Raw genomic sequence first — 15,063 nt, 5'->3', positions numbered from 1 at the left:
CACCATTGAGTCAAGTCCGAGTCACCGAGCAGACGGTCGAGTCCGAGTCATGGTCACGTCATCACTGTTTGGTGATATTGAATGATTTGGATTTATGATATACAAATTTTCCTCACTTTGAGCAGTTTCTTGTCGCATTGTCAAGTACCAGGATCAATAGACGAAATTCCAACAGGGTGGTCACTTTACTGTTCTTCGAAATTACAATGAAATGTCGGTCTTGGCCGTTTTATAGTCTTGAGTCAAAGTCCAAGTCGAGTCAATACCCAGATTGTCTCGAGTCGAGCCGTTTCCGTATTTTGAGAAAATGACTCGAGTCAAGTCGAGTCATCAGAAAATGGTGACTCGAGTCAGACTCAAGTCTGGTCAACCCGGCTATATAAGAAAGTACCAATATTCTTGGCCAAATGCATACGCAAACTTAAGAAAAAAATCGCGAGACCAGTAAATTTATGGATACTGATTTTTCACAGCAGTTATATTAGCGATTGGTGCATGGGAAGCCGAAAACACAAATGGAAGTGTGGGGGTCTGTTGAGTCAAGCATTCCAGAATTTGTGTCATTGGGACCAAGACCATTGTTTTTGGAGGTCTACAAAGTAATATTACAGCTAGAAACAAACACTCGGTACCGCCCGTCTTATTCTCTCAGTCAACAGATGTTTGCGCGGTAAAAATGACCATTTTTAATCATCGGGCAGATTTATCATAAGGGGGGAATTTTGGCTAAAATTTCGGCCAAGGGAGGCACGAGATGAAAAAGGTCGGGAACCACTGGATTAGGGTTTGGGTAAGGAATAGGTTCGCGTTGATGTCGGGGTCGGGTTTGTGGTAATAAAGTTACATGCGAAAGAGTCGCATGCTCATTGCTCAACTGTCAGTTTTCATTGCAACTCGTGCTCAAATGTTAGGCAGCCGATTAATACAAGAAGGCTATACTCATTATCGTGTGGATACTGGATATGGTAGGTAGGCCTACTTTTAATGTACTATTTAACCATTTTTCACAGAAGACTAGAGCTTGCTATACCACCCTTCTCAAGTTTCACGGGACCTAATTTATTCGGTATCGTAAAGTTCAGTCCATATCTGTATAGTTGTTGACGTGAATTGCGAGAAAACACGCGGGCGTTTTCGTAACATGCAATCAGAATCTGTGTTGGCGAGAGATTGTCGTACTTACACAAAGGAATACCTTGTACTGAAAGGCATTCATTCCACTCACTCATGGATTAGGCATTCTTACAAAGTTAAAGCTCGATGAAGCGTTTCGCTCGTATCCAGCACGCAACTCTAAACGTTGTAATTAGTTACATTATCTGCGTCACATATCCGCTTAATTATTATCATGAGCATATACCATTCCATATTTTTTCGTTTCAAAATCTTAACAAGATAGCGATACCCCATTAAATGACAGAAACGACAGATTTAAATTAAATTTAAACACGCAGCTTTTCAAATAAAAAGCAATATTGAGGCATACACAGTACACACCGAAGTATGAATATAGCATACTTTTCGGCCCATACCCAACCTAGAATACCCTGCGCAGCAATAACTGATCTCTCCACAGAAGAACTGGGTACGCATGAATGATAGAAAATATTTATTTCGTCTGTACCATGAGCATGAAATGAAAACAAAAATTGAAATGCAAGAATAACGGAAGAGATCCACGTCCATATTGCGTTGACGGAAGACATGTAGCATCTGGGTTGGATCAACGTTTGCATGGAGAGAATTCTGGCATTTGAAATTCCAACTGTAGCCGTGACGGATTCACCACTTTCGTTTCGTAGTCTGGAATAATTGGTGTTATGTCGTTACACCAAACGAACTACAATTAATGTACCGTAAATGCTATAATTGATGACATTGTCTGTCTCAGTGGTTCCTGTATGGAAGGAATTCGGCGCTTAGGAGTAATGCGCGTAGGATATGTATGGTGTGAACCTCTGAAAGGTTCAGGTTCGTGTGAACGCGAAGCTTTTTGAAAGGCTCTGTGTGAAAGCGAGTGTAAACCTAATGACTTCACGTGACGTCATATTGCTAATTCCAACCCTACATTTCAGTGAAGTGATAGCCTATATTATTGCACACAATACCTAGCGACGACATGCAAAAACGATCACAAGGCCGCTATAGACAGTGTTTACCTTTTTATCAGTCAACGTCTGCAATAAGACATGCTGAATTCATCAATTCCATCAATTAACCCACAGAGTCACAACACGCGAAAGCGCTGAAATCCTGGACTTTCAGTAAGTCCTTGTTTTGAGACATAAGGCTATTTTGAAGAAGAACTCTTTGGGGCAAAGAAATATTCTCAAGTCAAGCCCTGAACAACGGATATGAATAGAATTCCGAGCCAGGTGGCATCTTGAATACCATACCTGTTTGGCGCTCAAATATCTCAACATCGGCGGGACTGGTCGTTTCGCAAGAGCCGGCGTGGTGGCGCACAGTTTTTCATCGATATCGCCTTCGATATTCAAGGACACCGATGACATGGAAAGCATGTCTTGCCTATTGCCTGGAAAATACGGGATTCTTGTAAACGCCAAAAACATACACGATGTAGCTGACAAATATTAAGGCACGAGTCACGCAGAATGAATTATTAGCAAATAATATCAGAGCCCATTTAACGTCGTTTTGTTGTTAGCACAAACTGGAAATGACATCACAATATCAATGTTGTATGAACAGTGGAATTTTACGCGACCACACTTATGCAAAAGTCATCATTTATGAAATGATACATGACTGATGACGGACATGACACGCTACGTGATCAAATATTAGCTGAAAAATACACGGTCACGGCATATTTGTAGACGGTCTCAAATGTGTCTTGGTGATAACGACCTTTCACAAGTAGGCCTATATATTTTCAATTTGTTGGAGAAGCTGGAATTCTAGAACGCAATTAAGAACGAAGTATCGATAAAATAAATATACGTTGAATCGGATGTTGGTGTAATTGGAGTTCCTTAAGATAAAGCTGTCCTGTTGATAGACCTACATGTATACAATCATACATGCTACTAACGGTTCTACATTACATTGGATAATAATCAGGAAGGTTCTCTGGTTTTTTTCAATCGTGACAATACCAATCCGTGGATAAATATACCAAACAACCCAATTCTTCAATGTTTGTTTCACAATGTCTCAAAGAAAGCGACATATTTTCAAATACAGTTGTAAATTATTGAAAGGTATCGTTAAAATTGCCCGTTACAATCGCATAGATCGTGTTTGTTTTCCTTGCTTTTCAATCTAGCCCAATTAGATATAATGTGTGGATAAGTGGTGATATTAAAAGTGGATGGAACGGCAAGTGATGCCCAACATTTAATTGACCATATGGCACGAATTCCACAGTACGATATGGCGTATGTAATATTTCGCTTAACTTCCACGCAAAAATGGTTGAAAATCGTTGTTTAGGTTATAACTTACACTCAGCAAGTTGTTTTTGTTTCCCTTTGTTCGTTTTTGATCCTCTTCCCGCTATATAATTCACAAAATTGATTGAAATGAGCTGTTTTTGAATAGTTCACAAAAAGCTACAGCAATAAGTTGTCGCAATTGAATCGCAAAAACACGAGGAATTTCGGTAATGTTAGGAGTACTCGGCAACGGCAGAACAGCAAAATCGTCAACACTGGTCGCTGTGTACAGGATTGCATGGTTTCCAGAGATATCATATCTTTCTGCATGATCACCATACGGAAAGGCAAAAACAAATACACACTACAACTTAGGCATTGGCCGATTGCTTACACGAAGATCGAGTCTTGCGTGAATGTGGAAAAATGTTAATATTTTTAAACCTTTCTACTGTCAAAACATCTCAAGGTTCCGATACTACGAAAAGATAGCAAGAAGTCCGCTGGTCTTGCGAAGATTATTGAGGAGTACTATTGATACTGCAAAATACAATGAAATTGAAACGAACCGTGTACACTGTACAGCACACTGAATTAATATGCAAGTGTAGAGCAACAGTCACAATGAATTGAGTAATAGCCAGGGCATGGTATGGTATGGAATCGGAATTTTTCATACTCCATACCCACCCAATTGTTCCATACCATACTTGGCAATTTTCCATACCATATTTGATACTTTTTCCATACTTTCGCAACTTGACCAACCTCTCAAGTGATACTCTATTTTTGATGTGTGGAAATGTTGCGGCGTTTTGATATTCAAATTATTTTGGATGAAATCACCCATTTCAACAGCCCTGATGCAACAATGATATCCCCAGTTTCTTTATATCATGTATCGTCAGCTATGTAGGAACGTATAATATATACACACGGGATTACTTGGAAATCACAATGGAATCTCACGACATGTAAATCTATGTGGTAACGCACTGCTAGCAGTAACATCATCTACAGAATTACATAAAAAACGGTATTGTCAAATTATAAAATAGGTCCCCAACCTTTCTACACTTTAAAATTACTCTTCCAATTAAATTTGGTAAGTCTTTCTTTTGTAAAGACTTGCTATTGGTGAAAGTTAAGACCCCCAGAATGGAACAGACGCAATAAATTTAATGAGCAGTGAACTGGTAACCATAAATGCAATGTTGCGTCTCAGTAAAATGATGCATATGTGAGGTAAGCCGACAGAAAAGAGAAAGGGTTCGAAGTTTTTTCAAATGTACCAAGGTAGCATCAATTTACATGTGTAAATGCCGAATATATTGCATGGGTCAGATAAACTTCCTGGTCTTGAATAACTTATGCGTATGGTAGATATAAGCCACCATAACCTACACTGCCGCCCGCTACTATTACTCGAACGGTAAGAAACATGTCATTTCATCAGTAACAAGTCCGGCTATGCTATCAATTAGCGATTCCACGATCTCCCGTGAATACATATTCGTATACAAATGAACTTTTATTATAATGAACCATGTGATTTCAATGACACCATTTCGCATACGAATGAATAACAATAACCTATATGAGGGAGGTTGCGTGTCACTGTCCAATCTATTCTCGCTAATTGGAGGCACTGATAATACGAATTGCTGAATTGCAAATGAGCGAAGTAATATTGGAGATGCGATCGGCATTTCATACAGAAGTTTAATAATCGAGGTTAATAATGTAAAGAATTTGTTTTCCAAGTGAGTCTATTCTCAAACAGAAGCCCTAAATTCCCCACAATTGTGGAATTCCCCACCGGTTGGAAACCATTGCATTAGAATATATCTTTAAATATAATTTTACATCACTACAATCATTTTGCGACAGCTGATCAAATGTCCATTTTACCCATCAATCTGTGGGTCACACTCATTAGCTTCATTAGCCAACATCAGGGTGTCCGCTGTCCAGTGTACATTATATCAGAAATAACCAGATTTCATGAAGTTACAATGCGTGATGTAGGCCGGCATATCGTAACGTCACTCCAAGACAAGCTACATATTTTTGAATTACAATGATGGTTCCGTCGAATAGATATTACGTGATGATCATCCTCCCAAAGTGCAGACAATTATTTCCAAGTTCAACAAATTGATAAAAATATTCATGTAACTTCTACATTATCAGAGTCCACGATTTTAAAACTCCATTGGTCATTTACGTAGTGGAAGTTACGATAAGCGAAATGACATTGTAACGCGACAGCGGTCGAATATCATTCATTTTGATGATATTTAAATTAGAATAATTACACTGGTCAACAAAATAAAAATAAATTTTTTAGGCAGAACATCTGAGAGCCGTTTCTGGGGTTTTTGAGGCTGCTGATTACGAATATCACATTAGTTTTGTCAGATTGGCTCTTCGTCAGAAGATATTTATACCCCTAAAAAAGCCCAAAATTACTGTATTTACCCTTAAATATTTCGCTTGCTAGGAAGAAAACATATTTTTTTCTAATTTTATACTGCGCATAAATAGCCAATTGAATATGAAGAACCCTCATGTCATTCTCAGTCATTCTATCAATATTAACATGACATGATGCGAAATATTTGTCTGTCAAAAAAGCAGTGTGTCAAGCCTAACAATTGTACTTTTGCACAACGGAAATACATATTCTCCTGTATCAATTGGTCATTCTACCAAGATTGAAGAGGAGTAAAAAACTATAAAATTTGTCCTTGAATGGCCTGACTACAATACTCATATGCGTCTCATTTCTTTTGACTGGTAAATGGATAATTTTCCGTTGAGGCAACAAAGTGGGTATTCCTAGTAACCCTCTGAAACGAAAAGCTTAAATCTGGTATCTGGTATAGTCGAAAACCGATGAAAGATTCCAATTTCCCATTAGGAAGGAGTTCACTGCATGTAATTTTCCCTAAGATGTAGTAAATAAAACTTTTTAGATGATCACAAAGCAACCAACTACAAACAGTAGGTCCGAAAATTCGTATCTGCATATCGAAAACTTGAGCACAAACATGACCATAAAAGTTCACTTCCTATTCAGTCATCTTGATATATTTACTGATTATCTTGTTGATTAGCAAGGGGAGAGGTTCTATCAAGACATCAGAACAGCAAAATGAAGATATCAGTGGAGAGGAGATGAACAATTGAACATATTATGCCAGACCATCGCCGGAACTTTTCGAGAAACTGCACTAAATAGCTTACAGGCGAAAATCGAACAAAAAACAATTGTGATTTAAAATATATCAATAATATTATATTCCAACTCATTATTTCAAATTTATAATAGGTGGTTGACGTAAAACTGATTGAATTAATGCCACGTTATTTGAGTATCTAGCTAAATACTTATATACATGACTGGAGTTTATTTATGTACATGATATCCGTGAAAGTCTGTTACTATGATAAATCAGTTACCCCTAAATATAGTGTTGTTGCTGTATTTTGATTTAAAAGAGTCTTCTGTGTGTAAAAATAACAAGCAGATTGAATTTATAAACTTTATAGTACGACTGAGTCGATTTTATATCTAGTCTTTACCGCGAAAATGGGAGATTTTGGTCTAAATAGCCCCATGGGTTATCTCCACAACAAGAGCCAACTTGAAAAACTAAGTTCATATTCGTAATCAGTGCCCTTCAGAACCCCCAAAACCACTCTTACTTTGTCTGCTTAAAAATATGTGTTGACCAGTGTTATCAATAATATTATTTTCATTCATATGCGTGTCGCGAAACTTTTTTGTCTTCAAATAGATGTCGACCGGAATGGGTGAGTCATGAATAACAATTTGAGATATGAACATTGACAGCGAGCGATTTTCTGTGGTATGCAATCAATTTGACAAATCGAAAGTAGGATTATTGTCATGGTTCTGGCAAAACTGCCAAAGTATGGAAAAAGTATGGAAGTATGGAAAACGCGTTCCATACCATACCATGCCATACCATATCATGCCCTGGTAATAGCTAGTAAGTTACTACGTAATTAGTAATAACTAGGGTCATTTAAAGTCATTAAAGTCATATTTTTTTCTATGCATCAGTAAGTCGTGAAATCAATTTTAACGTAAAAATCGCATCCATAAGGGGTATATTAAGAAAGTTATGAAGTCATATAAAGTCATATTTTCCTGGTTAGGTCATATTTGAGTTATAAAGTCATATTGTTGTATACTTTAAATAAAAAGTGTCAATTGAAGCAATTACGCACTAAGAAAGTAAGGCAATTTCTGATTGAGCGAAGGCAAACTGTAAGGTTAGCCTACATAACATTACAGTCGCAGACCTATGAGGTCACACATTGCATTATGAGGTCACACATTGCATTGTGTTGCTACGCGATCTGTTTTACTGCTGTGCACTGAAGTGGGACGTAATTTGAAATTCAGAGACTTTCACAAGTGAAGGAAATAGTCAACGCATGGTAAGCTGAAGGAGTTATTGTAAAGAGCGTCAAAGATTCAGTGAACGATCCAAAGTTGACGAGTCAGTTAACAGAAATATGCCTCCACTACAACCATATTTCAAACTTGATACGGAAAATGGAAAGTTGTACGTACACTATCAAAGAGGCTCTGCTGATTTAAATGCCCTCGATTTCGGAAAAGATCCGCGTTAGCTCAAAAATTACATTAAGAAGCGATTGCACAAAAACGATGTGAAACAAATTATGGAGCTACAAAGACAAGACATTTCACCAGCCCTGTATGCAAAACTGCAGAAGTGTCAACAAACATCAGCGTCTGTGGAGCGCTCATTTTCCTTACTAAAGTCATTTTTACGTCCAAATGGTAACTTTAAAGACTCCAACATTCTACACTACATGAAACTGTACTTCAAAAGTGGTTTAAAATAAAAATGGATGTGTATTACTGTTATGTTGTTCATGTTTTACTCGTCAGTTCCATGAGTGACGTTGGTTACATGTAAAAATACACGATTTTCGCATTAAGTCATATAAAGTCTTATTTTCCCAAAAATAAAGTCATATAATTGATTTTTTAAGGTCATATAAAAATGGCCCTAGTAATAACCATGCAAACTGCCGGTCAATGATATCAATAATGTACTTACTAATGGAGGACGGCACAACCTGCCGTTGGTGGACGTCAATCCATTGTTCTCGTATGCGACTGGTGTGTTCACTAGTTCTTGCACCAAATCTGATACTCGTCAAAGAGTGATCATTAAGTTTTTCGATGGTGGCGTTACCCTGCAATGAACAGGAATATTATTGTTCCTTTGCAGAGGTAGACTGGTCGCCGGACAGTAACAAGGTACTTCTCCCTTTTCGAAATATCGAGCAGGTTTTGTCTACTCTCAAGTGGGTGCTTCTTTGACTACTTCCAATTTTAGTTAACAATTTTTTACGCAAAATTATTTATTTTTTACAATTCGGATTTTGTGAAGTAGAAAGTCGTTTTGTGTTATGCTTGCATCGCTTTTGATGAGTGGAATTGTCACAACAACTGTGAGCGAAAGAAAACTTGATATATGTACTAAAATTGTAGCTAAATTGTCATTGAACACTTTGGGCTACTTGCAAACATGCCCCATGCTATTTAGAAAGCGGCCACCTCCGGTTAACATATAAACAGACTAGGGTTACCATATGTCCTCCGTATCCAGTTGATTTTTTAGTCAACATCACAAGATTTCTACTAAATATTACAAAATCAGCTGTTTTCGATTTCGGTCAACTAACTTTTATGTGTTGGTAAAAGTGTACTCCTTTGCCGATTCCAAAATATCGTAACCCTAATGCAGACAAAACATACTTTTAGAAATTACTTGATTACTTTTCGGATATTCATTGTCTACCTTTACTTGAAGTAGTTCTGACATGTCTTCGAAATTACTACCTTTACTTGAGTAGAAACGCTAACAACTTTGACCATCTCTGTTCTTTCGCAAACTTCATCGGGCCACATTAAACAATGAAACTGCATTTCGCAATTGTATTAGACATTCTTAGCAGCATACAGGAAAAGTGATCAAACTTCAAAGTATATGTGATTTTTTTAAATATAAGATGATTTCCTCGAAAAGTTACCTGTGAGTACGTCCTGATCTCATTTGCAGTCGGCCATTTTTCTTCAACATATTCTTCGATTTCACCCGAGTTGTGTTCTCGGCGAGTAGCGTTTTCAGTGTTACGGTGATTGGGAGGTGTGCGTCTCCTGCCTTTTCGTTCCGAGCTCTTTTGCGCGTCCGTTATTTCCCCATCTACTTTGTTACCGGTACAAGATTTAGTCGAATCATTGCCGTGACTGGTCTGATGGTTAAGGGACGCTGTAAGTAATACCCGAGGTGGTCAAAGTAGACAGTGTGGCTACTCTTACGGAAGTAGAAGTAACATCAAAAATTACTACTTTCTTCCAAGTAGATGTAGGAATTTTCTAGACATATCAGAAATATGCTTGATAGATAGATAGATAGATAGATAGATAGATAGATAGATAGATAGATAGATAGATAGATAGATAGATAGATAGATAGATAGATAGATAGATAGATAGATAGATAGATAGATAGATAGATAGATAGATAGATAGATAGATAGATAGATAGATAGATAGATAGATAGATAGATAGATAGATAGATAGATAGATAGATAGATAGATGGATAGATAGATAGATAGATAGATATATCGATGGATGGATGGCTGTATGGACGGATGGATAGATAGATCGATGCAATATAAAATAAATGCTGATTGTATTAGTAAAAATAAATCGTAAATAATTTTCGTGACCATGTGACTGAGTACAATACATACATGCAAAAACACATATAATATTGTATAATATATTTGTCATATGCACAGAGGAAGGCGGTATTCAACAGCAGTACGTATCCAATACATGTTGCTAACTTCGAAATTGCACGATGTATCTCCACTTCACCTTCATGATCAATGCAAAATGGCCAAGGATACTACAAATAGGTAGAATCTTCGAAAATATATTCAGTTATCGTGATAAGGGTAATTCACTCAGTAATATGAGGCAAAGTTATCCCAAAACTTATACTAACTTCTCAAAATCCAAATTGTGGTCTGCCTAAAACATAAAGTCAAATAGAAGTGGAACGGGGCCTGCGAGGAAGTAGTCCAAAAACAGAAACGCTTGAGTAAATAGTGCAAATAGGCGAAACCTACTTGAGTACTTCAAAAAGCAAAAGTACTGCGTTATTGACCACCTCTGAGTAACGCGATTGTTGAAAATATAATTTCCCACTTTATTGTGGGGCACTGTACCTGATTCCACTCTGGAATTTTCTTCTCCGTTCATCATTTGCTGCGCGGGATCTTCAAAAATCGAATCTGCAAATCTAGTGTGTGCGCGAGGCCGTAAGTTGATTGAACGACGTCTTTAAAAAGAAATAAAGTTTTGCAACGGGCGTGATATCATTGCATAGATAACTGCAATTACTTTTGCACTTTCTCTTCGGTGGTATTCTTCTGCTTTGCCAAGTTCGGGGGAGGGATTCCCTTGATGCTAAATACATGCAATGCGTAAATGACGAGAAAAAGTCTTTTTTGTCTAGCTATCATCAGTATGAAGTGACAGCGGTCATAAGCACAGTAAAACACAGTCAGATCTCACTGTTAGCAGCTTAAGCCAGAAATAAGGGAGGGAAAAGTCGAAACGAGTGGACACATTTCATATATTAAATATTAAATTAGTAATGCTTTGGAAATCATAAAACCTGTTTGATCATGAGCCATGAAATTGAGCTCTTAGTCATTTATGATTTGCAAAACTCAGTCGGGTCAGACGTGGAGTATGAAGCAAATCTACAAAACTATTTGAGCAAAAGAAGCTTGTATAATAAGCGGCTATCGCTCCACACAATTTCTAACCAGAATCCAACCAGGTATAGAATTCAAACAAGCACAAATATCCGAAGACAACAGCAGAGTTATATGAACATAGTGACCAAGTTCGAAATATTATAAAGTAGGTGCTTGGTATACTTTGGTTCTTCATCTTTTCCGTCACGTCCTTGTCCCATTAACGATCGCCTCAGTTCGGCGATGTTTGCAACTACTGGAGGTACCCTTTCCCCATGCTTTATGTTGCCTGACATACCAACTTGGTCAGACATGCCTACACGTAAATAACTTGGTTATTTGCAAAGCAGGTAATAGCAAGCAGACAATCTACCAAAGTAAGTTTCAGTGTCACCGTTTCCTTGATAGGTTTTCACTCGGACGCGGCTAGTGTGACCCTCCGCAATAACATTTGAAAGTGGGTTCTTTTTTCCTGATAACGCTCTGAAAACGAACAAAACATTTGTGTAATCAAAGGATCGCGAACCTCGTAGAAATGTAAGAGCACTGTAAATCGTGTCGAAAATTGCGAGTCTCAAAAGCCAGATGATATTGTATGGCATCCTTTGATGGATTAGTAAGTTATCAGAAGAGGAACGTGAGTGTAGAAACAGACAGTTTTAATTACGTCATAATTAATATATTGTCATAGATATTATTGGCCTTACATGAGAATGCGTGATACATTCATTCATTAGCTAAAAGTAACATTACAACTTGGAGAGTGCACATAAGATTTGCTTGTAAGATTTCAAATACACGATGACAGCATCCTATGTGAGTGTCATTGAAGTTATACAGAAATGAACCTTGGTCTGTCACGCTTCACTGGTTCTGGAGAATTCGCTTCTTTCACATCTAATACTACAAGCTGCTTCTTGCCACCCCATTGCTTTGGTATTTTTTCCATCGAAACTTCATTTGATCCGAAAGTATCCTGTAGTAGAATTGCAAATATAAATAAATAATCTATAGCAAATGTTATCGATTTACTATTAGCAACTAAAAACATTTAACACTAACGTTTGTTAAAATGGAGGCTTGACTATTTGGCTTCATCCTCACCCGTTGTCCTGGACTGATCACGACTTCTCTTGGGGCTATTTTTTCTTTGAGGCCTTTGTCAAGAGTGGTATCCAGCAATTCTCCAAATACCGAATTAGCTGCAATGGTTTTTGCTGAAATCGAGAGAGATCCTTAGAGGGATCTTGCTACAATCACAGATAAAATCGTATACTTTTTCTCACAAACTACTGTTTTAATTTGATACAGAACGGTATAGACAGGTACTAGTTAGTTAGCCATTGGTCTCTAAATTATATCAGGTATGAACATTAGCATCAATACTAGCCTGTGCCTCAGATCACGAGATCAATTGACACCTTTCTGTTGAAGTTAAATTCATAGTAAAGTTACCTCTTTATTTCAATTGAAAGCCTTTTAAATATGAAGAGTTATCTGCTGTATAATCTTGATCTAAGGCACGCAAAACATCCTCTAACTTAGATAAAGTATGCTACAATAATTGATTTAGTTTTAGTAACAATATTCAGTGCAGTACACCAACCAATTACTCAATGCATATGCATATCAAGCACTATGATACGCCACATTTTGGATCGACCCAACAAAACTATAAAGAGTCAAAATTAACTATATATATGTTGAGGCATATGACTAACCTTTTTCAATTGACGATTTGATGCCAATAGCTGCTGCAATATCTTGAGGCGTAGGTTTCTTTGTATAATCTTCAATGGCTTCATTTGGCATTGTAGCAGAAACTTCTTCAAATGACTTAACATCGTCAGTAATTGTAGTTTCTATGACAGGATTGTTCAGCCTTCCAAGACCCAAGTCGGGCTTTTCTTTTATAATAACTCCCGCGTTTCGTACATTTGTCGCGATTTGCTCACCAAAAGTTGAGTCATCAACGTTTTTGTTGTCGACTTCCATACCATGGGAATGCATAGATGAGGATATACTTGATATATTATCACTACTAGTTTTACAGCCTTCAGAGTTATTAGGCATTGTCTGTCTATTTCTTGGAAGTATATTTGAACTAAGTGTTTGCTCGGACGGAGTATCGGAAGTCAGTTTTTTGTCCGCAGCTGGTGTGTCTGAGCTGGAATCGAAAGCTCTACTTTTCTGAAAATAATAACCAGACAATAAATAGAAATCTAGAAATATTGGTAATTACAATGAATAAGGTAATATAATAAAATATTCAACTATGATACCAATCACGGGTCTCCAACTGCATGCCAAACAAACATGAACACATTGATTAGTTCCTTTCTGAGAGTGGCAATAAAATTTCCTGATTCGAGTACATCCTTACATAAGCGACTTCAGTTTTAGATTACCTCCCTTTAAACATTTTTAAAGGTAAATTGCTTGTGTTCAAAATTGTAACAGCTATAAAGTCGTTTTTGATAGGAACAGCATCATTGTTATGAATAGTAGTATGTTATGAGTATTATATGCCGAAGTGTGCTGCATCATCAACATGACCATCGTATATAGCTTTGAAATTAGAGCTATTTATAGCCAAATGTGTCAGTGAGATCGTGTAATAGGGAAGCTCAAGGACTATAAATAAATTGTCACAAAGTAATTTTTTAAACCACGTACTTTTCTACTGTTTCTCTTTTCTAATTCTACATGAAGTAGTTTTAACCCCCTTTGAAAGCCATTATTTGTATTTGTACTTGAGTGGAGGCCTAGAACATTACTTATATTATTACATCAGCAATATTATCGAATACTTTTGACCACATCTAGAAAATATTCCTATCATCAGCTACTATCATGACCATCATGCTGGTATTGAAATTAAAATCAATTTCAATCGACTGCTGCTACTCTCAATTATACTAGACTCATTTTCAAGCACACGGATACTGTGCCTTATCATACTAATTACACATTCCGTATCCCAGATAACGAGTTGCGAACGGGTATTCCATTAAAATCTCAGTACCTGGAAGGGGTATGTCGAATCAGAGGAAGGCACTGCACTTTTATTTGAGGTAGTGATAGTTCTTGCTGAACTGGATCGGATTGCTGCTTCATTTGAGCTAGGAGGACTTGCTGATCGTGCCGCCTGAATTTTCCTAAACAATCAATTACGAATTACCCCCTACCACTTACCCACATCACAAATGCAGGGATATCATGGGAATTATGGAATATAGAAGTTTCCTACATTAACTGAAATACGTGATATGACATCGAAAAGAAGTCATGCCATGGTATGAGATTACGCATGCAGAAAAGTAGGAATTTCCAGGCGAAATTGAGCAAGTATCGTATATTCCAGCATGCACAATTTTCAAGACTAAACAGATTTAACATTAAGAGCCATACCTCACAGTGTCTTGCCTCCATGTAGCAGATGCACAACGAGAATGTGGTACTGACTGACCTGGATATTGTGTGATTATGAGATAGCACATGCAAGAAAACAGAGTTTTGATCAGCACTCATAAAGCATAGTGTAGCTTGCCATGATTAGATATGAATTACAGAAAGATGAGATTTTTATCAACTTCATATCATTGTTAGGGTGATTGTAATGAATCGTCAGGTGGTAGTGGAGGAATAAGGTTAACATATGATACCCAAGAAAGATTGGATCCAGTAAATCTATTGTACTGGTGATTAAAGAGATAAAATTATGCTGCAAAAAGAGATATCAATCTTTGTTGTGTTTCATCAATGTATCAGGAGTGGTGTGTAAGCAATTAAGCTCTTCCATCAACAATTATAAAAAT

The 15,063-nt window shown here is 37.2% G+C and overlaps 1 protein-coding gene across 17 annotated transcripts in view; it reads right to left on the bottom strand.

Moving 5' to 3' along the window:
* Positions 1 to 1,594: 1,594 nt before the first annotated feature.
* The window catches only part of LOC145434229 (uncharacterized), a 43,605-nt gene continuing 30,136 nt past the window's right edge, over positions 1,595 to 15,063 (bottom strand). For 14 of the 17 annotated variants that reach the window (XM_080311564.1, XM_080311572.1, XM_080311565.1 and 11 more), the window contains 14 exons: positions 14,657 to 14,714; positions 14,271 to 14,403; positions 12,967 to 13,435; positions 12,308 to 12,462; positions 12,094 to 12,221; positions 11,619 to 11,728; positions 11,429 to 11,561; positions 10,884 to 10,949; positions 10,709 to 10,821; positions 9,501 to 9,739; positions 8,522 to 8,660; positions 3,469 to 3,519; positions 2,397 to 2,536; positions 1,595 to 1,803 (listed from right to left, as the gene is read on the bottom strand). In XM_080311564.1, the coding sequence (XP_080167690.1) occupies positions 1,783 to 1,803; positions 2,397 to 2,536; positions 3,469 to 3,519; positions 8,522 to 8,660; positions 9,501 to 9,739; positions 10,709 to 10,821; positions 10,884 to 10,949; positions 11,429 to 11,561; positions 11,619 to 11,728; positions 12,094 to 12,221; positions 12,308 to 12,462; positions 12,967 to 13,435; positions 14,271 to 14,403; positions 14,657 to 14,714 (1,955 nt within the window). In that variant the 3' untranslated portion in view covers positions 1,595 to 1,782. The remainder of the gene's footprint in view (positions 1,804 to 2,396; positions 2,537 to 3,468; positions 3,520 to 8,521; positions 8,661 to 9,500; positions 9,740 to 10,708; positions 10,822 to 10,883; positions 10,950 to 11,428; positions 11,562 to 11,618; positions 11,729 to 12,093; positions 12,222 to 12,307; positions 12,463 to 12,966; positions 13,436 to 14,270; positions 14,404 to 14,656; positions 14,715 to 15,063) is intronic. The other 3 variants (XM_080311569.1, XM_080311566.1, XM_080311568.1) reach the window with 3 other exon arrangements.

Source organism: Botryllus schlosseri, chromosome 2 (assembly GCF_051294905.1).
Source record: "Botryllus schlosseri isolate E-star chromosome 2, Bs_hap1, whole genome shotgun sequence".
In the NCBI taxonomy this organism is placed as follows: Eukaryota; Metazoa; Chordata; class Ascidiacea; order Stolidobranchia; family Styelidae; genus Botryllus; species Botryllus schlosseri.
This window is presented reverse-complemented; position numbering and strand designations above follow the sequence as displayed.